Source organism: Pseudochaenichthys georgianus, chromosome 4 (genome assembly GCF_902827115.2).
Source record: "Pseudochaenichthys georgianus chromosome 4, fPseGeo1.2, whole genome shotgun sequence".
NCBI classification, from domain to species: Eukaryota; Metazoa; Chordata; class Actinopteri; order Perciformes; family Channichthyidae; genus Pseudochaenichthys; species Pseudochaenichthys georgianus.
The window spans coordinates 12,630,576-12,645,067 of NC_047506.1; the positions used below are offsets into that span (position 1 = coordinate 12,630,576).

The window sequence follows — 14,492 nt, forward strand, 5'->3', positions numbered from 1 at the left end:
AAATTTGACTTATTTCTGCATTTTACTTTCAACATTGTATCCCTTGCACTGTTTGTTTTGCACTTTTTTTTACTTCGGTATTTCTTTCATGTCTTATTAGGCGCTTTCAAGCCGGAGTACTTTTCCCAGGAATAGTTCCGATAGTTCCTGGGATTTTGCATTCACACCAAAAAGATCTGGAACTAGAACTTTTTTTCGGGAATCTTTTCACCCCTTTTCAGTCCCTGCTAGAGAGGTGGTACTTTCCTGGAGAGGAAAAGGTTCCAATTTCTGAATTGCAAACCACGCCCGTAAAACTCCGAAAAGTTTTGTGAAGCCGCCATTTTATTTGCTCACATTAGCATTATTAGCATTAGCCCAGCGCACCAACAGAGAGAGACTAACTTATGGCAACACAAAATAAAACGTGGGAGCGGTGGAGTGATGAGGAGGTGTCGGCGCTTCCGGCGATTTAGCTTTTTGCGGCCTGCCAGTAAACCCAAAGCAGAAGAAGAAGTGACATCAGCACTAGGTAGTTGTTAGTTTGGCCTTGACTGTTATGTATTGTCTTTCATACTGTTTTGTAAATCTTTCTCGCTCTGCCCATCTTTTTAAAGTGTGCTTCTCAGGTACCTGTGTTGCTAAAGTTGTGGTTGGTCGTTGGAGGCGCGGTTGGCAGTATGAAGATAGTATGTTACAATTGTTGGTTTTCTTTAAAATAGGGTACCATATGTCTTTTATTTTTCATTACTGGTTGGTTTTTTGTTTTTGTTTGAGATGGGGTTGGTTTGTTATGCCGGTGGCCCTAGGGACACTGACTTTAAGGGGGGGGGGGGGGGGGTGACGACCCCTGCTTTACTGTCTCCTGTGGTGTGTGTATGGCCCTTTAATGTTCTCCCTCTGTTTGTGTCAGTGCTGATTGAGCACACCTGGCTGCTGGCACCGGAGGATTGAAAGGCCTGAGCCAGAGTCTCGATCACTCTCTCCGCGGAGGACCTGTTCTGGGCGGCCACTCTCTCTTATACTTTTGCCTTGCCTTTATGTTAGTTTTGGTTCCCGTTGAGTTCTGGTTAATAAATATATTTTCTTATATATATTCTTGTCCTTTCCACACTTTTTGTTATGGCCAAGAGCCAGGCCATGACAGGTGTGAAAGCGCCTATTGTGTCTTACAAACTTGGCAGGCCGGATTGGCAGGATTAGATTTCCTAACAACTACACTAGCTTTTGTGCATATGACACTTAAACCTTTGAATTAAAGCATGTTTTCGAATGCAACAACTTGTGCCATTACATTATTTTTATTAAGTAATGCAAGCCCCAATAATTGAAATAACTTAATAACAGAATGTTTTCTTTGAAATGAATTTTATTCAAAACATAATGCAAGTTATTGAAAGAAGTTAATATTATTAAGCACACTGAGCAGTGCAGCTGCAAGCGAGGTGGGCTTCTGCTGTTTCCCTCAGGTCCACGCTCATATCATAGATAATCTCGGGGCGATTCTGGGCAGCATCTGCACAAGGGAAAAAAGGGGAACAATCAGTAACTGTGTATTTTTACTTATTATTTAAATAGAACCAACTGTGACTTCTTTACAAGACTCACCAGCAGGCAGGCAGTGGTAGCCAACAGTGACAGAGGTGGTCTTCACAGGGAAGCAGCCGGGCAGGCAGCGCAGCACAGGCTCAACAGAGAAGCATTTAGATTCCTGGCCATGGATGGGTATCTGACTTTCCAGCTGCACAGATTCAAACTTCATGCGGCACTCTGAGAGAGAACAAGGGTGATTGGTGAGTTTCTGTAGGACTAAGTGCATCGTGCATGTTTAAAAGATCAGCTCTCACAATTAACAAATGTTTTACTATTGTTTTATATCAGTGCAAAAGGATGTTGCTGTAAAACTAATTTCACAATGAACTTTAGGTCTCACCGGTGGTGTCCCTGCAGCTCTCGGCTGGGAGAACCCAGGAATGAGCGAAGCTGACTGCGCTCTTTGTCAAGCGTCCGTTGGGTGTGCGGTACTCCTGTCTGGTTTCTCCGTCAGCCTTTCCACAGAGTCCACAGGTCTGTCCCTTCATCCAGTCCACAACTTTAATCTGCATTGCAAGATCATATTAGACATGGCAATCAGTTTTAAGAATTGCACATTAGTTATAGAACAAAGAAACAACTTTGGATTTACATGAATAGATCTTTCAATGTTATGTATTTTTTATTAAATTGTTCCTAGTTAGTGTTTCATTTACCCTCCAAAGGTTCTTGCCAACGTAGACTTCATGTAGACCCAGACTGGGAGCGGACACATAGATACCTCCATCCTTAGACTTGATCTGGATTGGAGCTGTAAGCAAGTAACAGTTTCATAGTCATATCTTCAACCCTATTTTACACCAGTAAAAGATGTTAAGGGGGACATTAATGTGTATAGAAACCTGTGGGATGCTGGTATGGCAGGTTGTTGGTGGGTATGTCCTTTCCATTGACCTTCACCATCACTTCCCCGTTCTTAAGGTACACGTCAATATCGCTGCAAGTGGAAAAAGGAAAATCCTGTTTAGTTTTGTCCATTTGTGGACAGTTTTTGTGTTTGTTTTTTAATGGACACTCACATATCAGCGATTTTCACGTTGATGTCGGTCTGTCCAATTTGATCCTTCCTCAGCAGAACCATGAATTTAAGCTCATTGGTACAATCCTGTACCATAACTTGGTAGCAAGACTGGGGCATCTCGTTCTTGTATTTTCTGTTGTTGAATGTGGTCAATATGTTGTTGACAAAGCTACATTCAGCTGCTGAGAATTTAAAAAATGATTTAATTATTATCATGAGCCAAAGGTAACTGTCAGTGCATTTAATTTTAAACACTAAGGTCATTCATTACCTGTGCCAGCCTCTGCAAGGATGTAGTTGACATTATCAATAACCTCATCGAAGGGGGTAAGACCCTTGATTTTTTCAAGTGGCATAGCCATTGGAAGATGCAGGTCCAGCTTATAGACAGTACGCTGTAGACAGAATAATTCATAATTACGAGTAAATAAATCTCAAACCAAACATGACCTTATATATTGGAAGAAGCACATAATTATTCTTACGGTTGGTGCTTTCAAAATGAGTTCAATAGTTTTGGAAGATGTGGCAACCACTGTTAAGGATAGCTGATTGACGCTTGTTTCATCCTTTCCTTTGATAACGCCAGCTGGTGCAGGAATGTAGTTATAAACCCTGTGAATTATTTTCCAAATATCAGATATTTAAAATAGTGTATATTGTATGTGAATAGTGTAAAGGCAGTGTGTATGAGGGTTCATACTTCTTTGCATAGCGTTTAAGGGCAGAAGGCAGTTCTTTCCAGGTCGCTCTGAGGCGAGCTGCAGGGCTTTTTCCAAGAAGACCTGTCTCGGCTGTGATCATTGTGTCGTACTGCTTGCATTGTGCTCCCCAGGCGATTTGAGCCTATTCAGAAACAGCAGATGTGAAGTTAAGGCAGCTGGTTTTAACAGTTACCTTTTTATATTATGCCCTATTATCTATTCAATAAGCAAGTGTCTTACTGTGACTTTGTGTTTGCTAAGAAGAACTCCATCAACACAGAGCTTCCAGTTGTCATCGGCAGCCAAGGCAGCCAGAACAATCTGAAGTCTGGAGGTAGGTCTGTCCAAGTAGCCTCCCACTTCGTATCCAATCTCCCTCTTGTCGACTTTGATGACATGGGCGATGATTGCAAAGATAGGAGCAAGATGTTTGGCAAGGAATTTGTTCTGTGGGATCAATCAGGGTTGAATAATTTGAGTACAACAACAAACCAATCAGTAAATCAATAAGAAGAAGGATTATCTAATTTAATATATGACCAAGATTTACCTGTGTGGTGATGGCCTCATAGCTTGAGGCACTGCTTCTGCTTGTGGAAACGGCAGATGCTTGAGTGTTGAGAGTCTGCAATGATAATGTACAGAAGTCCACCATGAGAAAGCTTCAACAGAAGTTAACATGTTCAAACTGTACAATATATTGTCATGGTTTGAAGCACCATCCAAACATACCTGCAACTTGTGGTTATTCTGGAACTTGCGAGCAATCAGTGGCTGTTTAAAAGGAACATTTTGTTAGATTCCAGACTTACTTTCATATGTAGTCACCTTTCGATTCTACCATGTTTACCTTTGAAAGACTAGCACTGGAGCTGGAGGAGCTTGAGCTAGCACGAAAGAGTGATGCAAGGGTAGATGCCGAGCTGGTTCCGCTCACAGATGTGGAGGCCCTGCTGCTGCTGCTGCTGCTGTTGCTGCTGCTGCTGCTGCTGCTGCTGCTGTTGCTGTTGCTGCTGCTGCGAAATCTAGGGCTTGAGCGAGAGCTGCTGGAGCTAGAAGAGGAAGATGATTTGACCTCCTGATCAGGGACCAGGAGTTTCTTCAGCTTCATCATAAGTGGTTGTTCTTCAAGAATGTCTTCACTCAGGTTGATCTGTTTAACAAGCATGTCTGCAGCCTTTGGTCCAATCTGAACCTTAAGTTCCAGTCGCTCAATGGCCTCTCCTTCAACTGAAAGTATCATTAGATCATATATTAACGATTGCTTTATGCACACTGCTTCTACAAAATGCTGTAAGGACTGATTCTATAATACTTACTTGGTTTTAAGGAGAGAGCAGCAGAGTGCTTTCCAACCAGTTTGTACAAAATAGCATCCTGGAAGGAAGCAGCATTCTCAGTGGCAACCCTCAAACATCCCTTCATTCCAAGGGCAACAGCTTTAGCACAATACTTCTTCTCAAACCGCACTGCTTTGGGTGTAATGATGGGGGCTTCGACCTCCTGGCTAAGGATCTCTGAAGACTTTGACTATGAAAAGAAAGAAATGTTAACTATGTTGGAAATGTAGATATTTGTTTTGCTATCATTAAAGACAATGTTTAAAGCTCACCAAACTAGCAGAAGCAGATGAAACAAGCTTAGAAAAGGACGGCACGAGTTTGGGTGGGATAATGGGGGTGATTATTGCAGCAGGATGATCCTCCTCATTTTTTAACACAGCGAAAGTATCAACACTGTTGATTGATAAACAAAAACATAATCAAATATATTCCTTAGATAAATACATCATAGGAGTGACAGGACTTTAATATTTTCCAGGGTATACATTAAGCTCAAAATGTTGGGCTTACTTAAGAGTTGCAAATTGTTCAGGCACAGCAACGGGCAGAAATTCAATCTTAAAGAAGTCCTCGGTGAAGTTGAGTCTTGCGTTGAATTTGGATGGGACCCTGGTGTTGAGTTTAGTTCTTGACATCACATTAGCCTGGAGTAAGAGGGTGTTTATTCCCATCACAGCAAATGTGTTCAAAGCAATGCTGGAAGAAGAGGACATTGGGATGTTATACAGTATTGTGTTGTATTTTGGACGCTCTACTTTAAAAAAAGTTAGATTGAACCTACCTTGGTTTGACCTCAGTCTCAAGCTGTATGTCAGTCTTCAGAAGGTCAGCAAGAAGGAAGTTTTCTGGCAGAGGTGGTGTTGTGATGGCCTTGACTGAGAAAACAAATAAAAAGGTTCAACACCACTATAATTGGACCCAAGATAACCTTGACTTTTTATGGCTGTATCCGGAATTAAAAATGTTTTCAATCTAGAGCAAATCAGCACCTTTTTTGATTGGCAAACTAGACTTGAGTAAATATGTGGGACTTGATCACCTTGAACAGATGCAGCAGCCACGACAGCGGTGTAAAAACTGAGCTCCATTGGAAGACCTGCAGAAGTTGGCAGGATACGCCTCACTTCAGTGACAAGCAGGGGCTTAGTGAAGTTCATGGAAGTACCAGCCAGCAGAGCCTTGAGAGCGTTCATACCCAATTCCTTCATAGGGGGTGCAGTGGCAAACTGTAGGGAAACAATTATCATAATTATTGTGATAAACAATTGGTTTGGAAACGTAATCTTGAGATTGACAAATAGTCATTTGAAACATACCGCAATGCCCTGGTCAATCAAAACTTTGTCGATGTTGGCGAAGGCAATTTCTTGTCCGAAGAATTTGACATAGACGGATGCCAGAGGTGCACTGTTGGGCTGAGCCTTCCACTGAGAAAGCTGTAAAAAGACAAGTCTGGTGTGTTATGTTTTGTTATGTTCCATGTTTGCTATTACATATTTGCAACTTCCTGATGTTTAATTGCTTACAGCCTTAATAACACGCTTCATCTTGGTGATCCTGTCAACATTGTCAACGAGTTCAGGGTTTTTCAGAAGAACCTCCTGGAGTCCCTCAGTTCTAACACCAACCTAGGAAAAAAAACAAAATGTTGAAAAGGTTTTTTTTTATTTGTATTAAAAGACCAAGTATGTAGATTAGAGGCAATGTTTTTTTTCTTATTTTACCTCCAGAATATCAGCAGCAGCTCCAGCCAGGTAGGCAGTGGTTTTAGCCATCAAGGATCTGGGCAGAATGGTGGCAGCATCATTGATGTAGAAAGCGCTGGCAGCAGCACCAAGCATTAAGGGATCTGTAAATGTTCGACAAAAGGCAGTTAGTTGATGTTCCAGAAAAAATGGGGGATAAGGGGGGTGTGACATAGCATATGAGATGAGCCTTACTGTTATAGACATCCATGTAGATGGATTTGCTGAAACATATGCTCAGTCTGTCTAGCCTTGGGCTCAAGAGCTTTATGGCGACGTTGCAAGCTGCAGCACTAAAATGACACCAGAGAGAGTAGCTGAGTAACATAATTAATGGATATAGACTTGATGATGAATTGGGATCATTAAGTGCTCTTACACTCTGGCATGGATAGTGCTCCTCGTCAGGGACTTCATGTGAGAATAAGTGAAGCTTGCTACCTGCAGATTCTGCTCTGTCTTCACAATATTGGCAAGAGTTGTCACCAAACCCATTGGAGGCCTTGTCTCAAACAGCACAATGCATGCAAGTATACGAAGCTCTGGGTGAAGAACCTTGTCCATGTAAAGCTGAATGGTCAATTCTTGAACCTGTTTTACACGAGAAAGCAAAGTCATTTTCATGTTATGTGTAATAACTAGAACATTTTAAATTCTCTTTGGTATTTAGTATTTACCGCTCTAGGCTCCTTCTTTGCAATGTTCCTCAGGGCCAGGATGGCATCAGCGTGGACTCTCATGGGCAGAGATGCCGCTGCAGTGCCATGAATGGGCAGGACCTTTGTGATGGGCTTAAGGCTAGTAGGATGGGCAGCGTTTCCCAAAACCTTCAGGAGCAGGATGATGTCCTGGATCACATTTTTAACAACAGCCTCTGCAAGGAGGTCTTGGATGGGCTGATGAAAGGGAAAGGAGACATTTAGAACTTGATCCATCATTTAGAAATGTGAAGAAGAGTAATATGTCAAGACAAACATTTGTTCACCTTAATAAGTTTAGCAGGGCAGACAGCCATCTCAGCACAGTATTTTGCAATCATGGTACCATATCCAAGGAGGACGATCTTACGCAGAATTTGGTTGTTCATTATCTTGTTGTTGACTGTCATTGCCTAAAAGAAAGCAACAATCAGAAATGTTTCATACCTCAATTCTTATTACAACAAAGTATTTTGCTTTGTCAGGTACTTACCAGCATGATCGTGATGGCCTCAGGGTTTGCTGTCACCATGTGAATAGATGCAAACAAAGCCTGAGCAGTTTCAGCAACATACAAGTCACCAGTCATGTATTTATCCTTGATGAATGTCAGAGTGGCAGGAGTTCCAGTGGCAGGGATTGCATCCAGGATCAACTGTCTGGAAGAGGACAATGGATTGAGTGAACCTGTTTCCATATATTTTCTTAAATGTAATTCAAATGTTCAAACACTTAAAGTCACCTGTAGGCAGGTTTGGTTTTGTATTGGCTGAAGAGCATTTCCAGGTCTTCAAAACGTGCATTACGGAGGAGCTGAATGAGTTCCAAAAACTTCAGAGGTGCATCTTCATGGACTCTCTCAACGTTGTGGGCAACCAGATGATTCAGAGTCTCCACAATCTAAGAACAGGTAATTGAAGGTGGATTAGTTATATATGGAATAGATTCAGATATTTATTTAATATATTCTAAAGCAGTCTGAGACTTTACCTGAGCCTTGACGTTGATGATCTTGATGAGCTGAATGGGTGTCTGAAGAAGCTCAGTGGAGAACTCGTACTTGAGAGATCCACGTTGAAGATACTGAACCGCGGTGGGTACAATAGGGGCTCTCTGAATCTCAAGGAAGACCAAGGATTGCCTTGAAAGTAATGCAGCTCCATTAGAACAAAAACGTGGCCATTACTCCATCCTTCTTAGTACACTATCAGCTGACTTACTTTGTCTGCATCTGAGCATCTCCATTCATTTCAGTGAAAGGTGAGAACTGGATCACTTCATTGACTGTTGCCTCCAAGATCAGGATGCCGTTAGCAACAGGCTTCAAGACGTAATTGTATGCTGTAGCTCCTCTCAGGTTCTTTGAATCCTGTGAAAACAAACCACATAGTTGCTCAGTAATGCAACGTTTTCTACTTTTATAGATGAATGCGTGACACAAAATTAGTTTTAACCTACCTGCTGACACGTTACACATTTCTCAGTGTATGCCAATCCTATATCCATCATCACCCTCTCCTGACAGTGGTTCAGGTCCCTGGTCTTTGTCAAATGGATGCGTTCAGCACTTTCGTCTTCACTGATGGCATAAAGGGTCTTGCACACACCCTGAGCTCCAGCCTTAAAAGAAGAGTGTAAGTTTACTAGAGAGATTCAACTTCCTATAATGGATTTCGTATCAGTTCTGAAGGATCTTTGACAAACCTCCTGCATCTCATAGACATTCTGTGTCCTCTTGATGTTGAGCTGAAGAACATTCAGGATACCTCTGTAGACGTTCAGCACCGTTGTTGAGATTACCTCAGGGGCAAAGATTTTTCCAACAACACCATTGGCATACTCAAACTTGACAGGATTCGAGAGCTGAGCGGCCAGGGCTGCGATCACCTTTGGTGCTGGGACTAAAGGATCCTTGGGCCAGACACCACTGAACTCAGCGATCTCTGGTTCAGCAAGCTAGAGTGTAAAAATACAATTTATTACAGGACAAATTGCATTTTAAAACTGAGAGGATTGTTGCGTGCAACTGATTTTATTGTTTACCTTCAGCATGAATGTATTTTGACCTGTTGCACTGATGAGAACTTTGCTGCTCATTTTGAGTCCGGCTCTTGCCAAACCTTGATCCGGAAGACCGCCCAGGAGCAGTGTCTCATATTTGTAGACATAAGTGTTACCGGCAGCAAAATCAGGAGCTGTAATAACAATTTATATCACTTCATATTATCAAGTAGATTGTATTTTACCACAATTATTCCTGTGGAAATGTAGTTGTGGTGAATGTTGCAATGCATTGTGCATCCAGGTATTTATAGGTAGAAGCTGTATCTTACTGATAATAATAAATGAATTGACTTACCATAGTTATGGGGCTGAGCAGCTGAAATCAGATAAAAAATATATTAATAATCCAGCAAGAACATTGTGAAACTATTAAATCTACTAATTTACAATGCAATTGCTTTTATTGTTCATATAATATAATAACAGCAATACATTTTAAGGTAGGGTTGAAAGTAGGAAATATTTTGATTTCAATGTATTTAAACATCCAGATACTGTGTATTTTTCTTACATGATAATTTCAGGTGTTCTTATGTTGTTATTCTGATACTGATATTGTAATCTCTTATTCTTTATAATATTAATAGATAGTCTTTTATGTTCTGGTCCCTTGATTTTTTTTTTAAGTTCAATAACATTATATTCTATTTTATATTATAATATAGCAATCTCTCACATCCTAATTTGACTTTTAAAAGCAGGATCACTGGAACTATCAACCAGTAAGCCTGTAGTGTAACATACAAGCATCAAATATACAATGGCATATAATGAATATGATCAAATTTAAGAAGGCAATTTGATGCTAAAGAAAATCAGACAGAAAAGTAGTACTGAAATCTCAGAAATTCAAGTTATAAAATATGTTTAAATGTTTTAAAGGTCACCTATTATGCAAAATTCACTTTTTCATGTCTTGTCTTGTTTTTTGTCTCTGACAAAGTTATTTTCTGTTTCTGATAAAAACTTCATTTTCTTTTAAATATGAAATGTTCTCAAAATCAGAGATAATACTCACCCACGAAGGCCAAGGTCAGGGCAAGCACAATCACTCTCATGGCTGATGGATTGTGAATCTTTGCAGTGAATGCCGGTCTTTTATAGTTCACACTTCTGGATAGCTGAGGTAGGATATGAACCCTGCCAAGTTTGATTGATACAGCCAATTCGATCCTCCTATTAAATCACTGGTTTGGGTTTGGGAGGTTGTGTATCAGTGAATGAAAAGTTAGGGTCACCTGACCTTTTTCTAGCATATGCGAAGTCAAAAGTTAAGTATCGTGTTTCAAACAGTTTGCTGTTTATTTTATATAACAGTTGATGTTTTTTGTTTTCTGACAATAAATCGTACTTTTTTAAACATATTTCAGTTTTTTGCTGTATATGTAAATGTTTGGTAAATATAAAAAATATAACAGATAAACATAGAAAAAGGCAAACCATTTCTCAAAAGAAATGTATTGTTTATAGGTTTAAATAAGTAAACTTAGATTTTTCGTTAATCCAAGGATCCTTTATTTTATTTAATGTTTCGTACTGATGTAATTTGCTTTAGGTGTTGGCTGGGATCTTTTTTGTCTTAACTTATTCATATTTTTTGAGGCAGTTAAAAAAAAGAGATTGCTGGCTGCATCGACTTTGCTTCGAAGTTTAACCCTCACAGGGCATCATGACTATGGATGTTTGCTTAGTTTGTTTGTTGTAGTCAGGGTGACATTTCAATGACATTTCAGCAGATATTGCAGATACTGCGTGCTTGACACCGTTTCAACTGTGAGATGGAAGCATTTTAAATATGAATTAATAAAGGTATTTTAATCTGGACACTGGTGATTTGATTTTTACAGATTTTTTGGGTAATTGCAATCAACAGTAAACCATTAATCATGTTATTGATTGTTTTACTTGTAAAACAATGATCCAGAAAAACACCAAGGATAAGATTCCAGCTGTTGTATGTTTTTGGGAATAGGGTGTTTTGTTGCCTTTTGCCCAGTACAAACAAAAAGTGAATCACCAATTTGATTCTTAAAGACTGAAAGTGTATCAAAATAAAGGTATAATGGGCCGTTACAAAAGATCTCACCCTATCTATAAAAGTGTTTAGCATTTTAGTTAAGTTTCAGAAAGGGTACCTATATTTCAATTATTTCTTAGACATGATCTTAGTTGATCTACAATATACCACCATTACACTAATATTCTACTTGACTGTATATATAAAATCAAACAAGTTTTAAAATTGTACTTAATAATCTATAATCTTCATGTCATCCCCCTCCTTCTCCCCCTTTCTGTCTATCTTTTCCTCTGCCATAATTTAAGGAGGAAAAGCCTAGGAAAATAATTTTTAACAAGGTACAACATTTTTTTTTCATCCATGCTCACTTAATAAATTAGTTCATAATCTCAATACAAACAACTCGGTATGTAAACACATTTACATATGTAAAACATTTTGTATAACTGCTTATGAATGCCAAATAGTGGGCCTTCAAGTGTTGACTGTCAAAGTTTAGATATGTGTAGCCTTTATTTAACCAGGTGAAAATCCCATTGAGATCAACGATCTCTTTTTCAAGGGAAACCTGCAGCACATTGGTTACACATAAAAACAACAGAAAACAAAAAGGACATCAATACAACATAATTACAGGGGTATACATTAGCAACCAATTCACAATGACAGATATCTAATAACATTTCATCTATCCGAGCTTTAAAATTATGCAAGGGAACCAAAATGCTCAGTTTCAGGTTTTTTTGCATAGTGTTCCAAGCTAGAGGAGCAGCACACATAAAAAGCTTTAGTACCTAAAACAGTCCTAGCACTTGGCACATGTAATAAAAACACATCCTGGGATCTCAGGCAATATATACTTGCCACTCTCTGTGAGATCAAAGAACATATAAGTTGGTAGTTTACCCAACATGGCTTTATAGATAAACATGTACCAATGACTGAGCCTCCGTACAGTTAGTGAAGGCAGACAGGGTACAGTGATGAGTATGTGCTTTACAGTTCGTAACAAATCTCAGTGCATGTGATACAGTAGCATCTAACTTTTCCAGGCAATGGGCAGGTGCATTCATATAGATCAAATCACCATAGTCTAGCACAGGTAAAAAGGTCACAGTGACTAGCCTTTTCCTGGCCTCAAGTGAGAAACAGGACTTGTTTCTGAAAAAGAAACCTAGTCTAACCCTCAGCTTTTTAAGCAGGTTATTGACATGAAGTTTAAAAGTAAGACAATCATCAAGCCAGATACCTAGGTATTTATAACAGGCAACCACTTCTAGTACTTGTCCTTGCATAGTAACAATATCCAAAACAGTCTCTGGAGTCTTTTTAGCTTTTGAAAATAGCATTACCTTGGTTTTCTCAACATTTAAAAGAAGCTTAAGCTCAGCGAGCTGAGTCTGAATAATGTTAAAACAGCCTGTAATTTAACACCAGCCTGCTTAAATGAGGGACCTGCACAGTACATCATGGTATCATCCGCATAAAAATGTAAAGTAGCTTCATCCACATTTTCACCTAAACTGTTGATATATATGGAGAATAAAAGTGGACCTAAAACAGAACCTGAGGAACACCATTAGCAATGTTCAACCACTCAGAAGTGAGCCCATCAAAGTGAACACATTGGGACCTTTCAGAGAGTTAGTTCACAAACCATCCCACTGCATGGCTGGATATGCCAATACTGAGTAGCCTCTGCTTTAAGATGCGATGATCGACGGTATTAAACGCTTTGGAAAGGTCAATAAATAGGGCTGCACAACTCTATTTATTATCTAAAATACTCGTAATGTCATGAACTAGTCCTAACGTTTTTTTATGTATTTGTCAACAACCTGAGGCACACAAAGAGACACAAAAAGGCAGTTGCACCCAGGGCCGCCTTAATGCACGGGCTGACCTGGGCTGAAGCCGGATGTTTTTAAAAAACATTTAAATAAAGAATAATAAAGAATATGAAACTTTTATTTCCAAAATCACACGATAAATACATTTTTGAAGCTTGTAAAGGGAAGATGACAGCTCTCACTCGCCACTCACTCCTCCTCCCTCCGGCTGACATTATGAATGTAAGGCGTATAGTAATCATAAATAACACGGCAGGGTCCGTTACAGTTTGTTTTCATCTGGTTTCAAATAAACAAAGTCTTGGCTTTCAGAATATTAAAATTGTTTCGGCAAATTCAGATGATAAATACAACGTTGAAGCTTCGGCATAATTACAAGCGGAGAACGGAGTAACTTGACGTCACAGCAGGCAGAACAACAGCCGGTGTTTCTCGTGAGTGTTTTCCCCGGGAAACAAACACAATACACACAAACGCAAAAATACACACACACACACACACACACTCGCGAGCTTCCCCCAGACCAGTCATCCAAACGAAAATATCTTCCCTCCGTAGTATTTTGATCATTTGCTCCGCTAATCAATCAGATCGATGGATTCCAGAGATGACTCCGAAACAGTCAGTGGGCGCCACTCAACAGCCAATCAGAATGAGAATATGTTTCACATGTGACTTATTCAAATTGCGAGTGATTGAGTGACAGATGAAGGTTGTTTAGGAGAGAAAGTTTGAGAGTGGCACTCGGGAAAGGAAATTGTTGAGGGAAAAGGAGTTTCGAGACAAGCAGCTATTACAAAACATGCCAAAGCTTCCAGGTGATTTTAAACCTGTAGGCCGGGATGAGGAGGGAGGACGGATGAGTTCTGTACCGAGCGGCAGCGGTGCCGGCCGCGGGGCCTCGGAGCCAAGTAGGCCTTCTGGTTCTGATAGCGATGGAGTAGCGGGAGAGAAAAAAAAGACAGGAGGGACATTATCTGTTGGAGGAGATGGAGAGGACGACGAGGACTTGCTACGTGGAGGGGAGCCAACGGCAACCGGACAAATACATGAAGGAGGCCCGATACCTCACTCATCTGGAGGAGAGGACCAGGCGCACGTAGAGCAGAGTGGAGAAGTGCGATCACAGAGCCTGCCGAGGCTATACATGACTTTCATTTGTTGTTTAAATAGGGGGCCTACAAAAAACCTAAGGTGGGCCTGGTTGCACCGTGTATCTTCTGGTGACTTTTGGAAATAAAAACCTGTTATGCGTGCATATGTTCACCTATACCTGTGTTCCAATACATGTGTGTATTTGTACTGCATTGTGTGTGTATTCAAAACAAAAATACAAATAAACAATCGCGTGGAAAACTGAATTTCCCCTGGGGCATCAATAAAGATGCATTTTATCTTATTTTAAATGGACAGGCCCTTTCTATTTGTCTAATCTCCTTAAAACCTATTCTCATTAAGAACAGTCCACTCTTAGA

At 40.1% G+C, this 14,492-nt stretch overlaps 1 protein-coding gene across 2 annotated transcripts; it reads right to left on the reverse strand.

Moving 5' to 3' along the window:
- Positions 1-1,330: 1,330 nt before the first annotated feature.
- Positions 1,331-10,253, reverse strand: LOC117445696 (vitellogenin-1-like). Of its 2 annotated transcripts, none has more exons than XM_034081509.1 (34): positions 10,166-10,253; positions 9,443-9,463; positions 9,127-9,278; positions 8,788-9,039; positions 8,542-8,703; positions 8,304-8,452; positions 8,074-8,224; positions 7,826-7,983; positions 7,577-7,742; positions 7,371-7,496; positions 7,063-7,281; positions 6,765-6,976; positions 6,581-6,678; positions 6,365-6,489; positions 6,167-6,268; positions 5,957-6,076; positions 5,680-5,866; positions 5,422-5,515; positions 5,151-5,336; positions 4,910-5,033; positions 4,617-4,827; positions 4,148-4,527; positions 4,030-4,071; positions 3,848-3,922; positions 3,538-3,744; positions 3,297-3,439; positions 3,079-3,208; positions 2,865-2,988; positions 2,592-2,772; positions 2,415-2,509; positions 2,229-2,323; positions 1,913-2,078; positions 1,588-1,749; positions 1,331-1,495 (listed from the first exon to the last, which is right to left on the reverse strand). In XM_034081509.1, exons 1-34 carry the CDS (start codon positions 10,203-10,205, stop codon positions 1,392-1,394), a joined length of 4,959 nt encoding a protein of 1,652 aa, XP_033937400.1. In that variant the 5' UTR covers positions 10,206-10,253; the 3' UTR covers positions 1,331-1,391. The 2 variants fall into 2 exon arrangements, with proteins under 2 accessions (XP_033937400.1, XP_033937399.1); XM_034081508.2 differs by having other exon boundaries at positions 2,592-2,775.
- Between the last annotated feature and the right edge of the window lie 4,239 nt (positions 10,254-14,492).